A 15,691-nucleotide genomic window follows, 5' to 3' on the forward strand; every position below is an offset into this window, starting at 1 on the left:
CTCCACACAGACAGTCACCCGAGGTGGAAAGCGAACCTGGATCCTTGGTGCTGTGAGGCAGCAGTGCTAACTATTGAGCTACTATGCTGCCCCATAAACAAACTGGTTTGCTGCTATCTACAGTTTTGGGTTTCCACGGTAGGTTTAGGTACATATCCCCTGCGGGTGTGAGGGGACTAATGTAAATCAGGAATTTGTATGAGAGCAGCAATTTTGACATCAGAGCTATTGGGTTTCTGATTGATGTTAATGGAGATGAAAGGAGTAACTGTGAGTAAGGGGAAGAAACAGGTAAGATTTATCTGAAAGTGGGGGAGGTATGGAAATGTCAATGGAGAGGAAGAAATAAAACAAGCGATCATCATGACCAGGGAAAATAATAAGAAAGCAAAGCTGGAAGAAACTGGAACAAAAGCATTTAACTTATTTTTTAAAAAAAGCAGATTTGATTGTGAAATGCACAGTTCTTGCCTTTTTTATGTACAGTTTCCTCTTCTCCCACAGATGGAAAGACATTTGACAAAGACAATTATTGACGTTGAAATCTGAGTGGATGCCTTGCAGCTCCAGCTATCTGACATCTGGATCATTAGGGATGAGTAAGAAATTCTAGCCAAGCCAGAATCACTAAACTGAACAAATTCAAAAACAAAATTAAAAGGAATTGCTCAATATAACAATGAATCATTTGGAAATTCCTTCAACACACACATAATCTTCATTCATGGAAAGGGTTGAACAAGAATATGCAAATTAAGATTGTTGGGCTAGTTATTTAAGTCAGCATCAACAAGGAACCAGTATCAATATCAGAACAATTTTGCAGAGCTGTTGTCACACAAAGCAAGTTACTAATCATGCAGAAAGAGACAAGCGAAATGAAAATTCTCTATGAACAGAACGGCTACCTTAGTGGAATTGACATCCTGGACAAAAATGAGCTTGTGCTGGCCATTCAGAACTTCTCAACCTTAGAAGATAAATTCGGTAAGTAAATTTTGTGTCCCAGTTATCATAAGGTTCTTTTTTGTAGGTTATAGAATACATTAACACAACTACAGGGTACTGGAAATGTGACTTAGCATTCATGTCAATGCCTACGAAGATATCTTGTATCATAATTTAATTGTAATAATAAAATGCTTATTTAAAACTGAGTTAACCATTTTCTTTTGTAATTTCTTTGTTGTGTATTTCAGGTAAGGTATACACCCAATACAGCTTACATAATGCACATTTAGAGTACAAGTGGGTGATGGACTTAGCTACACATCCTCAAGTCCTCAAAGCCATCACTGCAGTTTTGGGACCTGATGTCATTCTGCTTGATTCTCGGTTTATCTGCAAGTATCCAGCATCTGATGTCCCTCATGAAAGCAATGTGGCTCCTTATGTTGCATGGCACCAGGACATCAGGTGAGTCAAGGGTTAACAGTACAAAAAACAACCGAGACATGTTTCTGAATATGACAGTTCTTTAACTCCAGGCAATTCTAACGTTACATTATTCTTTGTTATTAGATACTGGGGCTTTGAAGGCGGACCTGTAACCTCTGTGTGGTTGGCTTTGGATGATGTTGACAAAGAAAATGGTGTCCTGCAGGTTATTCCAGGTTAGATTATATAAGCAGTGATGACTTCAATAAAGCGATTATCGCTACATATCTTTTTTTGGGATTACATGTAGCGTCATATAGCATGGTAATAGACCCTTCTGTCCAACTACTCCATGTTGATCACATTCCGTACCATTAACTGTATCAGTCTTGCTCTTGTTTTTCCTAACCAAAATGCAACACCTCGCAGTTATCCAAAATACTCTCCATCTGCCAATCCTCACCCATTGACCCAATTGATCAACATCAAGATCAGTACATAGGAACAGAGGAAGTCCACTTAGCCTCCTAAGCCTACTCCACCAATCAATTTGATTATGTCAGATCTATAACTCAACTCCATCTTGCTGCAATTTGTTCCATTTGTCACTATGTTTTTAAACACAATCACAGATTGAAAAAGTCAACTAAGACAGCATCTGCAGATTTTTGGGGAGACATTTCATGGCTTTGTCTATGTATTTTAAAAAGTTTCTTCTGGGATGGATACTATCTGTCCGATGACTATTTGTTGACTCTTTCAAATTACCTTTGATCAGTTGATATCCTGAATAATCTAAAACAGAAAGCTTGCTAGCCTATTTCAGAGGGCACTTCAGAGTCAACCAAATTGCTGTGGTCTGAAATCACAGGTAGGGCAGGCTAGCAAAATGTTTCCTGATTTTATTCCTAAATGGTATCATTCAAGCTTTAAGATGATTTCCATTGCTCTGGATTCCAACATCAAAGGACATCATCATTTCTGTGGCTATTGCATTGACTTCCTCATCCTTCTACAGACCTCAACTAGATCATTCCTTAAAGTTGTAATGTCAAGGGAAAACAAGTTACTGTCACCCTCTTGTCTCTTGATGACATTTAATTGATTCAATACCATTTGCGATTTTCTAATCCAACGGCACAGTTTACTATTTTACAACAAAATAACAACCGGTGTAAGTATTTCTTAGATAATGTTGTGCTCAATGATATCCATAGGAAGCCACAAGCTAGGGCTACTGGAACATGGAACAAGTACTATTCCTGGGAATATGTTGACATCAAATCAGGAGATTCCCATACACTTGGTTGAAACCGAGAAGGCTATTCAATGTCCTCTTAAAGCAGGACAAATGTCTGTGAGTAGAAATCCAAATTAAAAACAAATGAGATGGATAAGTATCAAATTTCTGTGATGTGATTAATTTGATGGCCTGTTTCAGGTCCATGATGGTCTGACAGTCCATTTCAGTGAACCAAACCTTTCAAATCGGCGAAGATGCGGTTTTGTGATCCGTTATGTCCCCACTACTGCCTATCCTGTTGATGTGAGTACTTAATTTCATTCCACATATAAATACGAATAAAATGCAAGTAACAATATTTTGAGTCCTTCATAACAATGAATCTGAAATTGTTATCAGAAATAGTCCTTGCATAATACCTGAGAGTCTCCCACAATCAACAGTTGATTTTCAGTGTGAGTGTGGCAAGATTGAAGACAATATACTTAGAATACACAATTGGCACCTATATGGCTTCTCATCCGTTGCTGCAATTCCTGACTAGTCCTATCTTATCAATTCTGGTTCATGAGTGTGAGTTAGACCTGCAAGAATCTTATCTGGGTGAAGCTAGCTTTGAAAATGCTAAAGGGAGGATTAAAATCCATATGATTATTAATACCAGTTATTTCTTCTTTTTTTCAGGATCCAGACAGACCCCGTTCTTTCCCTGCAACAGTACTGGTAGCGGGAGAAGACAAGTTCAACCACTTTCAAAACAAAGCACCAGATACCTTTATTAAAACATTCTGAAAGAGTTGTAGCTATTTGAAGTCGTTGATATAGAAATCTATTACCTGAACATACAAACAATTCATATATACATACTATATAACTGTTATATTTTACTGGACTAAATAATTGTAAATATTCTTAATTTTTGATATAAACTGACTGATTTATATATATTTCAAGATAATTTATTTTAGGCTTGGGTTTTGGATTTTCAATCAGCAGCATATGGGGTTTCTGTGTGTCTGAATTTAATAGTTAAATTGTGTGCATTTCTCGAACCCTGTTGATTAATTTGAAAGCCATTTGTGAGAGCTCCTTTGGCTTTGGCTTACATATGCATGTTTTGCACCTGAACTAATTGTGCTTAAAGTTCTGTCAGAGGTTTGCAGATTAAGAGGATTTAAATTTATCGAAAGAAACTTTTCTTTCAGTTTTATGTTGCTAAGTGCATTTCCGTGAAATCCTTTGAATTTGATTGAGAATGGGAGAATACAGTGAAAATAGATAAGGAGTTAGTCAATGAGGAGTGCAAACGTTTTGGATAAAACATAGTTACCTAAAACCTGTCAAAGTATAAGGAAAACATTTTCTCTGACGTGCATATTGTAGATCAGTGCTTCTAGTATTGTACATCATTCTTGTTTAGATCTTGTAATGGAGTGTTTTTGATTAATGTATTTATATTTTTCTGTGTGATTAAACTCTTTGAATTTGAATTCATACTGACCGTTATTGTTTATCCTATTTTGTCATATTTTCTCCTAATTAATAAACATGTGTTTTATAAAACAAAATTTGCAACATCGCATGCTTATGAAACCAAATGAGAAAATGCTGGAAAATCTCAGCAGGTCTGGCAGCATCTGTAAGGAGAGAAAAGAGCTGACTTTTCCAGTCTAACTGAACCTTTGTCAAAGCTTTTTTTTCTCCTTACAGATGCTGCCAGATCTGCTGAGATTTTCCAGCATTTTCTCTTTTGGTTTCAGCTTCCAGCATCCGCAGTAATTTGCGTTTATCACATGCTTATGTTTCAGTGAGAGAACACCTCATAAAACCAAAGAAAAACAAAATACGATCTGTCAAGTGGGGCTTCAGTCTGTAATCTGACTTGACCAGTAATAACATCAGCTGGACCATAACAACATTATAGTCAAATAATAAAAACTTGTTACTTATCTGGAGTCTGCAAATTATACTTTTAGACACCACCACAACAATGTACTGCATCAGCAAAATTTTAAATAAATACCTTTCTAGAAATGTAAATATGCCTGTCACTAAACTACTGATGTTAGGCTCACTGCTCTGTAGTTCCTTGGCATTTCCTTGCAGCCGTTCTGAGATAATGGTACAACATTAGCCACCCTCCAGACTTCCAGCACACCACCCCTGACTGTACGTGATACAAATGTCTCTGCTAAGGACCCATAATTTCTACCCTAGCTCAGGTGCAACACATCCGTCTTTTCCTCTCTTTTTAACTGGATGATATAACTTGCAGGTAGGACTTTGCAACAACAACATCAGTACTGTGGTAAAGTTAAAACAAAAGTTGAGTTTATTTCACATACACTTAAATGCTGGTGAAAGTTTGCATTTCAAGTGGGCTTTCAAACATACGAGGAGATATAGAATCAGAACTGCCAAAGAGAATATACAATTCAAGATTCATCATTTTTAAACACAAAACAACAGAAGGTTTTGATTGGATCAATGACCTGGCTTTTCCAAGTCCAAAGAGTTCCGAGTTGAAGTTATCAGTTTGCAATGATTGCCTAACCACATATTCTCAAGTTGTTGCCAGTTCCTTCTCTTTAAAAAAATGTTCCTTCAAAAGTCTTCTGAGGAAACTTTGCTGAAATGTGACTTTAACTTCACTGTTTCAATGAAAGGAGTTTTTTACTTGCAGAATGCAGATACAGATTGGTGGCTGCTTTTTACAGCCAGACACATTTCCTCCACAGATTGGAGCGAGAAGCGGTGACGTTAACAGAGGATGTTGCATGGATTTGCACTGACCTATAAGCTCCAACTTCAAAATTTTGTCGTCAAAAATGGCAGTTGCAGTCAATACTGCAGAGATCATGTGACTAGGCCTCCTGGGTGAAAGCACTTCCTCTGGATTGAAAGGCTTACATTTCAGATGGCCACTGTCTGTGGACAATTGCAGGGGTAAAGTGGAGAGTCATCAACTCATGCTTTGCTGGAGTCTTTGTAAGTTAAGACGTAAATTGAGAAGTGAAAAATGAAAAGGATAAAAGAGGTAAAATGAGAAGGGAATTGTTTTGTGCTGCTTGCTTATTTATATCTTTGCACGGTGTAGCCAGTGCTGAATGTACTGTTGAATGGGTACAGACCACAGCAGAGATGCAAAGTCATCTTCAATATATGCTACATCATTGAAGTTTAACGGGCAGCTGCATTTTAATCGGCAAAGGTGTTGGAAGTCAGTCATGAAATGAGTTTGAACCTGGGAAAGACAAAGAAAGACACAACATTAACAGAGAGTGTTCATTTGTACAGCACTGGAGAGCATATGAAGGTGACTAAGTTGGTGGTTTTCTATCCATAAGAAACTATTGGTTTTTCAGAAAGATACTTCAAGTTAAGGGAGTAGTGGCAGGTAGCCATTGCAGTCACCTCCACAAGTGTAGACCTATGGGTTTGGATGCGATGCCACAAGAATTTTAATAAATTCATTTGTGTGGTCAAGGTCAAATGCCATCATTTCCAGCAACAGCATCAGACACTGCTCAATCTGCTATACCCCCATCAATTGCCTACCATAATTATGGAGTTTGCACATTCTCCCCGTGTCTATGTGGGTTTCCACTGGGTACTCCAGTTTCCTCCCACAGTCCAAAGATATGCAGGTTAGGTGAATTGGCCATGCTAAATTGTCCATAGTGTTCAGGGATGTGTAAGTTAGGTGCATTAGTCAGGGAAAATGTAATGTAATAGAGTAGGGAATGGTCTGGGTGGGATACTCTTCAGAGGGTCGGTGTGGACGTGTAGGGCCAAATGGCCTGTTTCAAATCTGTAGGGATTGTATGATTTTATGATAATTACCTAAACATAAATAGGAACACATGAATTTTGAGCAGGAGTATCCAGTCCCTCAGGCCTGTTCCCTTATTGTGGCTGATCTGATTGTGACCTCTATTGCCTTGCCTGACTCCCATGTCATACAGACTTTGAGTCATGGTGTCATATAGCATGGAAACGCATCTTTCAATCCAACCAGTGCCTCCCAAACATAATCCCCAACTAATCTATTCCCACCTGCCTATCCATGCAAACCTTTCCTATTCATGCACTTACCCAAATGTCTTCTACATGTTGTTTTTGTACCCACATCCACCACTTCCTCAGGAAGTTCATTTGATATGCGAACCATCCAACTGTGCAAAAATTTGTACTTCACAACTTTCCTAAATCTCTATACTCTCACCTTAAAAATGTGCCCCCACTCTTGAAATCTGCCATTCTAGGGAAATATACAACTTTTAATTCTGTTACAGTCAAGAATCTATTCATCTCAGTCTTCAAAATAGTCAATGGCCCTTTTCCAATGCTCCTGGGAAGAGAATTCCATAGATTAATGACCTTCTGAGACAATCACAACTCGCACTTAACACTGATAGGTTCAAATCACACTCACATGCTTCCCGCTTCAACAAGTACCACACTTGCGTCTGACTGTTTACACTCAGTGCCAGCTTCAAACATAATGTGGTGGTGCTGCCATTGGACTGGGGTGGTTACCGTTAAACAGAACACAACACCAGATTATAGCCTAATAGGTTTATTTGGAAGAACTAGCTTTCGGAGTTACCTGAAGAAGCAGCAGCGCTGCAAAAGCTAATACTTGCAAATAAACCTCTTGGGCTGTAACATGGTGTTATGTGATTTTTAGCTTCAAACATGACAGGCATATTACCCAAGCACATCGTGTCACACCAATTGACAAACTTGCAGGAAAAGGTGGTGCATCACCACAAGAAGAAAGCAGCATCTGCCTGGTAGTGATTGGGCACTGAAGGAGGAGGAGCTATTGCTCACAGAAACCATTGTAGATGGTCTAAGCATGCATGACCTGCTTCTAACTGATTTACCTCACTGAAACTTTACTCTCTTATCTGTACTCATTGCAGAAACCAGCGGGCTTCAATCTGGTAAGTCAGTGACGGGGGCAAGATATGGCAGAGGAAGAAACTAGTGATATATACTGCCACTTAGTTTCATACTTGGTGCCGTCTACCCAGTTATTGTAATATTTTTCCTTAGAAGCTATACTCGGAAATCTAGATGAACCAATCGTGTAAAAGTAAAACTATAGCTAGGAAAGATTTCAGATCATTAAAGGAACTTATTCAGCATTGCAGGCTCTCCATTTGGACCTCATAGTAAATGTTTCCCCTCTTAGGAGATTTCATGAAGATTAAGCAAATGCATCATTAGGTTGAATAATACAGTGAGGTTATGGTGTTCTCAGTGAAGTCCATCCTGCTGAAAGTAGGTTGCAATCAGCTTAAAGTAAATATTCTTCATAAATAAACTTAAACCAAGATACTCAGGAAGATCCGGAATAAAGATTATTCATTGGAACTCAAAATTTCAGAGCCCCAATACTGAATTTATTTAAATTTTTATTATTTTTGCAGTATGAGTGAGAAATGTAAGTTTTACTCAGCAAGAAGACTCATCAACTTTAATTCCCAAAATAACAAAATAATCAGAGATAAAGAAGTGTAAATCCGAATAGACTGTGTCAAAGATTGATTGAAATGACCTCAGTTATCAAGAAAGAAAACATTTAAAATCTAATTTTTGGAAAGACCAAAGAAGTCATTACATTTTATTGATTGACTCTTATTGAGAAAGATTCCTCCCACTGATCATTTTCAAATCCTGGCCCATCTTGGAAAAGGAATGTCTTGACACAGCTCAAAGAAGACCACACATTGGGTATTAATAAATAATTAATGTTACTTTATAAACACCATTTAGAACTGCAGAAACTTTAACAACTTTCAATTTTGTTGGTATAACAGCAATCTTTACGACAATAAAGGCTCAACAATAACTTTCATCAATCAAGAATACGGCAAGGCAAAGCTAATCTTAACAACAGCTATCCAAATTAAGAAAACTCTCAGCAACATTGATCAGCAAATACAAAAGAAAATTAACTTTACTGATCTTCTCCACCCCGCTAAAAAAGATTCAGCCATACAATTCATGTGACAATTTAACAAGCATGCAAATCTGGAAAGCACAACTCTGATAATATTAATCAATTTCAGAACTGCCCCCCAATCAAATGCTGATATGTTAGCATTAGCTCTCCTATGAGGACAGCAGCAGATAACATGTTACATTGACACAGATCAATGAAATCGAAATTACATTTGACAATTACCTAACAGTTTTTGATTAATATTTCATACCAAAAATAAACAGAACACATGCATCAATGGCAGGTTTTAACTCCAAAGAGATGATGTAGATAGTTTTATTAATAACCTGTGTACTTGGTGAAGTATGCAACCATGAAAACTTACAGCAAGAGTTAGTCTCTGAGATAAAACAATGACTGAACTTCTTAAATAAAAAAAAGTATATCATTCAGAGAATGTTGATGACTTGAAGTACAATAGACTGTTTGACCAGAGGGGACAGACTTCTCACCTGAAAGATATACTGTATGTGACAACATCAGCATGAAATCCAAAGAAATCTAATACTAAAGTATCATGTCAGGTGTGGTTTTAAAACTCCACGTCATGAAAAACAAAACCGCACCAACAATGTTTTAATTGTAGGAAAAGGGAACTCTTCTCAAAAAAGACTACAGCCTAAAGAACTACATCAAGCATCAAACAAAATCATTTCCCTACCAACACGCATATTTATAGCTTGGAACAGAACCTTAAAGAAGGGGTCAATACTGCAAGGGAACAAGTTTTTCTATATATGTAACAGCTAACTTGGCTGAACAACAGCTCTCTTTTTGCAGCTTCACTTGATCCTGATGCTAATGGTGGAGCAGGAAAAAAGATCATAACTTTCCAATATATTCCTGCAGTGACATCAGTGCAAGACACTAAGCTCTACTGATAGACCAGAAGATAGCAGACATAAAAAGAAAACTCACCACCTGTTCCACCTGTTGTCATAGATGAATAAATCAAAGACTTAGGCAAGGAGAGGAGCCAAATAAGAAATGTAAAGAATACAATTGTAAAAGGAAGCAATCTAACAATTCTTTTGAGAATCATGACAGACCTGAATGTCTGAATGCCTAGCATTTAGCCTAAATATTCTAGTATTTAGCCTGAATATAGAAGCCCAAGCCTGAAGATGGTTCTTTGTCTTGCCTTCCACTTGATGAATCTGCTTTCAATACCATGTGCCATTTTGAACTTCTTATTTAAGGAATGATGGAAATGCATTGGAGTTTTTTCAAAGAAAATGTACTAGATTGATAGATTGAGTAAACTGTCTTCTTAGAATGGGTTGGGCAGCCTAGGTTTATTTCCATTTGAGTCTGAGAGTGTGAGGGACAATTTGTTTGAACTGTATAAGATTCAAGGTAGCCGTGATGAAGTGGATGTGGAAACAATTCTTCCTTTTGTGGGTCAATCCAGAAGTAGGGGATACTATTTGAAAATTAGCAGTCACCCTTTTAGGAAAGCATTGAGGAGAAATGTTTTCCCTCAAAGTTCTGTATAACTTTGGAACTTCTGCCTCAAAAGGTAGTGAAAAGGGCATCATTGAATACTTCTAAGACAGAATTGAATATAATCGTATTACGCAATGGAATCTCATTAGAGGCAGCCGAGAATTTGGAGTTTGAACCAACTACAGATCAACTATCACCTTCATAAATGGCAGCGCAGTCTGACGGAGCCAAGTGGTCCGCTTCTCCTCCATTTTCGTATTTTAATATGTACATCAATGTCAAACAATATTTATAATGGAGACCGAAGCTTTGAGAGGGGTGTTGTGGCTTTAAGGCTCTTGAGCAAACTTGTGATAAAATCAAGGTGCTACTCCTCACTAGGGGTGAATGACATACTATTGATGGAGCAGTATTCTGTTGTAGTATTTAGTCTAGATGTGTGATAAACAGTCATAATTGGAATTGTGTCAACCAAATAGATCTCATAGAATATGAGTTCCTGATTGGGGCTGTTAACCTGGTCCAGTCATGGTGTCCTAGCTGACAGATATAAACAGGAGTAACAGAGGTTATGCTCAGTTTTAGATCTGGATCTGTGCTGGTTTGGTCTGCGTCTCATACAATGCACATCTAAATACAGGGTGACTTGGTGACAGGATACCGGCCTCTGTTTTTTCAAACAATGTTGGAAAGATGTCCAATCCTGAAGGCTGTTCTTTACTTTGTCTTCTCCTCAAGCAGTCTGTCTTGTACATAAACTCATGATGTTGGCATAAAACCCCACAACAGTAGATATCCCTTTAAATATTTTCTGTGGTTTCAATTATATCACTGTTCATTCTTTGAAATTCTTCAAGAATATAGGCTCAGTTTTCCCAATTGCTCTTTATAGGACAGTACTGCCATCCCAGGAACAAGTCTGATGACCCTTTGTTGAACCTTTGTTGAACTCCTTTTACTATACTAACCTTCCTGAAGTAGGAAGACCAAAACTGCACATAGCATTTGAGGTGTAGTCTAACCAAGATTCAATACAATTCCCTAGCACCAGGGTAATGCATTGTGACTCATTTACTCAGACGTTTATGTGATAAGATAAACTGGTATTGGATGTAATTGATGTTACATCTTTATTTTATAATGAACTCATATCATTATGCTTACATTTACAAGGGCCTTCATAGCAATCAATATTTTATTTCATATATAACACCTCATCAGCAGAACAATAATCAAATGTACTTCCTGCACTGTTTTGCATACTAAAGTGTTAATCATTTATTGTATAACAATTCCAGAAGCCTTTTGAGAGTTTGATGGTGAGCACACACTATAGATTTATAACAGATGGATTTGTTCTGATGCACAAGCGAAAGAGTTAGTTGAGGCAAGTAGAACAGTTGCACTTTAAGTTAAGTTTGAAAACACATGAAGAAGAAACATAGCTCAAGGAAATGTTAATTATGTTAAATTAATTACCATGGACTGGGCTATGTGGAGTTTAAAAATCAGAACAATCCAGGTGGAAATGTTGTCTGCTGTACATTCTAGCGAATTTTATGAATCGGCTTTTGTAATTTTTTATTACATTAAACCAGCTACCTTTCTAAATTAAACCAGAAACTTTCAAAAACTTTTAATAATTTGTCTTATACGATAAAATTAACCTACTTAATATTCCTCATGCCTTTAAGACTGAGAAACCATAAGCAATCTCTAGCTCAAAGAAGCAACTGCCCCATTTCCCTTTATTGGAAGAAATAAAATTAATGCACTGAATGGTCAAGTTTCAGTAGTATTTTCTTATATTTCATCGGTGGAATCTTATAAGGACCTTAGCAATGTGGCTTATGCAACATTTGTGGCAGAATCAGACAAAAGTGGAATCTCCTCAGATTAACCTTGCAAGAGTTGGAGGGGACGGGTTGCCCCCTCTGGAATGTGAAGAGAGGAGATATCTGAGGGGCCTATATGTTGTATGTCCTCTAGTTGGGTCTACCTGCCTACCTCCCCTACCTTTTCTAAAAGTAACTCATCTATGTGACCTTATCTGTGGCATTTCTGCCTTCCTATAACTGCCATCGAGCACAAACCTTTGCCCTTGTAAGTTCCTCTTTGCCTCTCACTGTCACTCCAAACGATCCATTTGATCTGATAGGATTCCCAACCAATGGCATTTGTTGCTGATATAATCCTCAGTAACACGTAAACTCTCCCTAACCTCCCATATCCAATAAGAATAGCCTATCAATCTATTGAGGATCATTTTTGTTTCTTTCAATCTACAGACCCAGAAAATAATACCATCTTATTGCTCTGCAAAACACTGCTCCAGGCTAACTTAATACGTTTGACTTCGGAGAGGTAACTCAACAAAACATGTAATCAAGAAAGAATCTACTCTACTCACTACTGCAGAGTTACAGCAAGGCTATACTTAAAACTATTCACTTGTCTGTTTCCGTGCTGTGACCTCTCCCAAACAAGTTCTCCAAGATCAGTTGTGAATTTCATTGTTTAGGGTTTTCCTAGATGTACTTCGATGTCCAATGATGCATGGATTCAAACAGCAAAGACAGTAACTGCGCAAGTTCACTGCTGTGTCAGTTAGCAGGGTGTGTTTCATTCTCTCTCTCTCCTGCACTGACCATGTGCTGCTTTTGTCTGTCCTTCTCCCTTTTAAAAGTGCCATTGTTTTGATTTTTTTTCTCCAAAGTTCCAAAGCAATGCAACAGCATATAAAATAGTAACTGCTGTTCCTGAAATTTGAGGAAATCACCTCCAACAACTAAAAATACCTCAAAAAAGAAGCAGCTTGTTACAGCCAAAAATGTTCCCGTCCTCCATCTTGGATTACATAGCCATTATTTCCAGTTCAACAAGACAACGTACTGACATCACTGAAGGGAAAAGAAAATGCAAGCCTTAACATCAAGGGACACATCCCATGAATGAATAAAGAAAAGCATTAACCATATTATTGAAACTGAGTGGAGAACTGCATACACTGGAGATGTGAAACAAAAACAGAATGTGCTAGAGAAACTCAGCAGGTCTGACATCTTCTGTAGAGAGAAAAACAGAGTTAACATTTCAAGTCCAGAGACCATTCATTAGACATTTGCCAGTTCCATTGTGCCTTCCCAGTGAATTGTAACACACTGAAGTGAAGACCTAAATCCTAAGTGGGTCAGAGATGTGCCATGATGATGTGGTGAGGCTGGTGAGTGTCCCATACCAAAAAACATAGACAAGGAGGTGCAGGGAATTATTAGCCAGGGAGTATAACCCAAGCTGCTGGAGGCTGCTGACCAAGATGATGGCCCTGAGGAGAACCTTGTGTTGAATATGGAATCACTTAAAGACCCAATTTTACTAGCATTAAACAGTGCAGCATGAGATTTCATTGAACAGCATTACAGCCATAGTTAATTTTTCAAAAATTTCTTTTCACAAGTGGAAGAATTATGAGAAGCACAGAGGTCACAATGCCCATTGAACTGATGTCAACAATTTATCTGGTGACAAGCACACTCTACTATTGGTGGATTATTTTTGAGTGTTTTTTTTGTTTTACAAAGAATGGTAGAATAATCCTCAGATGAAGTGGGTGGTGGGATCCAAGGGGGCAACAATCATCCAACATCATATTTGGCTGTCCCATGGCCATTGGTCAAAAGTGTTCAGATCATTGATTGACACAGTATAACCTACCTGCCCCTAGAAGTATAACAATAAGTGCCTGGTATTGAGGGGCTCTCAGAGAGCAGTTTGCATCAAACACACCTTACAGGCAGCAGCATTCATCAGGTGATCCCGGAGAGCAGTCTTCATTGAGCAGTCCTCATAAAGCAGATTGAAGATGGACCAGAGAAGAGGAGGAAGACTCAGGAAAGAGGCCCCTAACAGCGACCCGCCCACACCCCTTCCCCCACCACCCCTCCCCAAGAGATATCAGGATGCTAACCCCCATCACTTTAATGAGACCAAAACATTCCACACTGACAGCCTTTATCTAATTATCTAATGTATCATATCTAAACTGCTGCTACTTTAGAAATTCAAAAAACTATCAGAAAATTACAATAGATTGTCAGATAAATATATTAGGCAACAGGGATTGTGAACCCCCTGAAATCAACACGAGCCGGAGCTGCCGAACACCCAGTCAGATTTCATGTCAGGAATCGATACTGTCAAGTTTCTGTCCACCCAATGGGAGAATAGAAAAGTGCATATAAAGAAGACAAGATTCTGTACAAATGAGATGTGAATACATGGAAATTGGCCTCTCGTTCATCATTAGAAAGATTCTCACCTGCTCATTCAAACCATGGTGGAAAATCAGGCTTTTTTTTCTCCACACCACATTATTGTCATAATATCACAACCAGTTCACCAATGCTCACATTATGATGGCTCGGAAAACTCAGCCCAAAGAATCTGAAAGAGAGGAATATTGTTACAGGGAGACGCCCATATCATTTTCCACGGTTTACCGCGGCCAAACATATCATGGGGAACGTTCTGGGACCAGCGACCAGTGGACTGCCAGGAAGGTAGGTTTCCCATTTTGATTATATTAGTTTAGATTCCCTGCAAAATGGAAACAGGCCCTTCGGCCCAACAAGTCCACACCATCCCTCCGAAGAGTGACCCACCCTGACCAATTCCCCTAACCTATATTTACCCAACTAACACACCTAGCACTATGGGCAATTTAGCATGCCCAATTCTCCTGACCTGCATCTTTGGATTGTGGGAGGAAACTGGAGTACCCAGAGGAAACCCACATAGACACAGGGAGAATGTGCAAACACCACACAGTCACCCGAGGTAGGAATCGAACCTTGATCCTTGGTGCTGTGAGGCTAATCATTGAGCTACCATGCCGCCCCTTAAACAAATGGGTTTGCTTCTATCTACAGTTTTGGGTTTCCATGATAGATTTAGGAACGTATCCCCCGCGGGTATGAGGGGACTAATGTAAATCAGGAAGTTGTATGAGAGCAGCAATTTTGATATTGGAGCCATTGGGTTTGTGATTGATGTTAATGGAGATGGAAGAAGTAAACGGAGTAAGGGGAAGAAACAGATAAGATTTATATGAAAGTGTGGGAGGTGTGGAAATGTCGATGGAGAGGAGGAAATAAAACAAGCAATCATCACAATCAGGGAAAATAATAAGAAAGCAAAACTGGAAAGAACTGGAACAAAAGCATTTAACTTATTTTAAAAAAAAGAGATTTGATTCGGCAAAACACAGTCCTTGCCTTTTTTATGTACAATTTCCTCTTTGCCCACAGATGGAAAGACATTTGTCAATGATAATTATTGATGTTGAAATCTGAGTGGATGCCTTGCAGCTCCAGCTATCTGACATCTGGATCCTTAGGGATGAGTAAGGAATTCTAGCCAAGCCAGAGTCACTCAACTGAACGATTTCTAAACGTAATTAACAGGAATTGCTCAATATAACAATGAATCATTTGGAAATTTCTTTAACACACACATAATCTTTAGTCATGGAAACGGTTGAACAAGAATATGCAAATTAAGATTGTTGGGCTAGTTATTTAAGTCAGCATCAACAAGGAACCAGTATCAATATC

At 38.4% G+C, this 15,691-nt stretch overlaps 1 protein-coding gene across 1 annotated transcript; it reads left to right on the top strand.

The window, feature by feature from the left end:
* Positions 1-541: 541 nt before the first annotated feature.
* LOC140495859 (L-threonyl-[L-threonyl-carrier protein] 4-chlorinase-like) lies at positions 542-4,110 on the top strand. The gene is made up of 6 exons (XM_072595058.1): positions 542-987; positions 1,200-1,416; positions 1,522-1,613; positions 2,595-2,734; positions 2,819-2,923; positions 3,305-4,110. Exons 1-6 carry the CDS (start codon positions 858-860, stop codon positions 3,410-3,412), a joined length of 792 nt encoding a protein of 263 aa, XP_072451159.1. The 5' UTR covers positions 542-857; the 3' UTR covers positions 3,413-4,110.
* Positions 4,111-15,691: the final 11,581 nt, after the last annotated feature.

The sequence above is a fragment of the Chiloscyllium punctatum genome, chromosome 25 (assembly GCF_047496795.1).
Source record: "Chiloscyllium punctatum isolate Juve2018m chromosome 25, sChiPun1.3, whole genome shotgun sequence".
Classification (NCBI taxonomy): Eukaryota; Metazoa; Chordata; class Chondrichthyes; order Orectolobiformes; family Hemiscylliidae; genus Chiloscyllium; species Chiloscyllium punctatum.

Bases quoted from the DNA above. Each gene is read 5' to 3' on its own strand.
- LOC140495859 (XM_072595058.1), top strand. From the start codon at position 858: ATGCAGAAAGAGACAAGCGAAATGAAAATTCTCTATGAACAGAACGGC. The intron at 1,417-1,521 runs GTGAGTCAAGGG...CTTTGTTATTAG, and splicing joins GCATGGCACCAGGACATCAG to ATACTGGGGCTTTGAAGGCG. The intron at 2,924-3,304 runs GTGAGTACTTAA...TCTTTTTTTCAG, and splicing joins CTACTGCCTATCCTGTTGAT to GATCCAGACAGACCCCGTTC.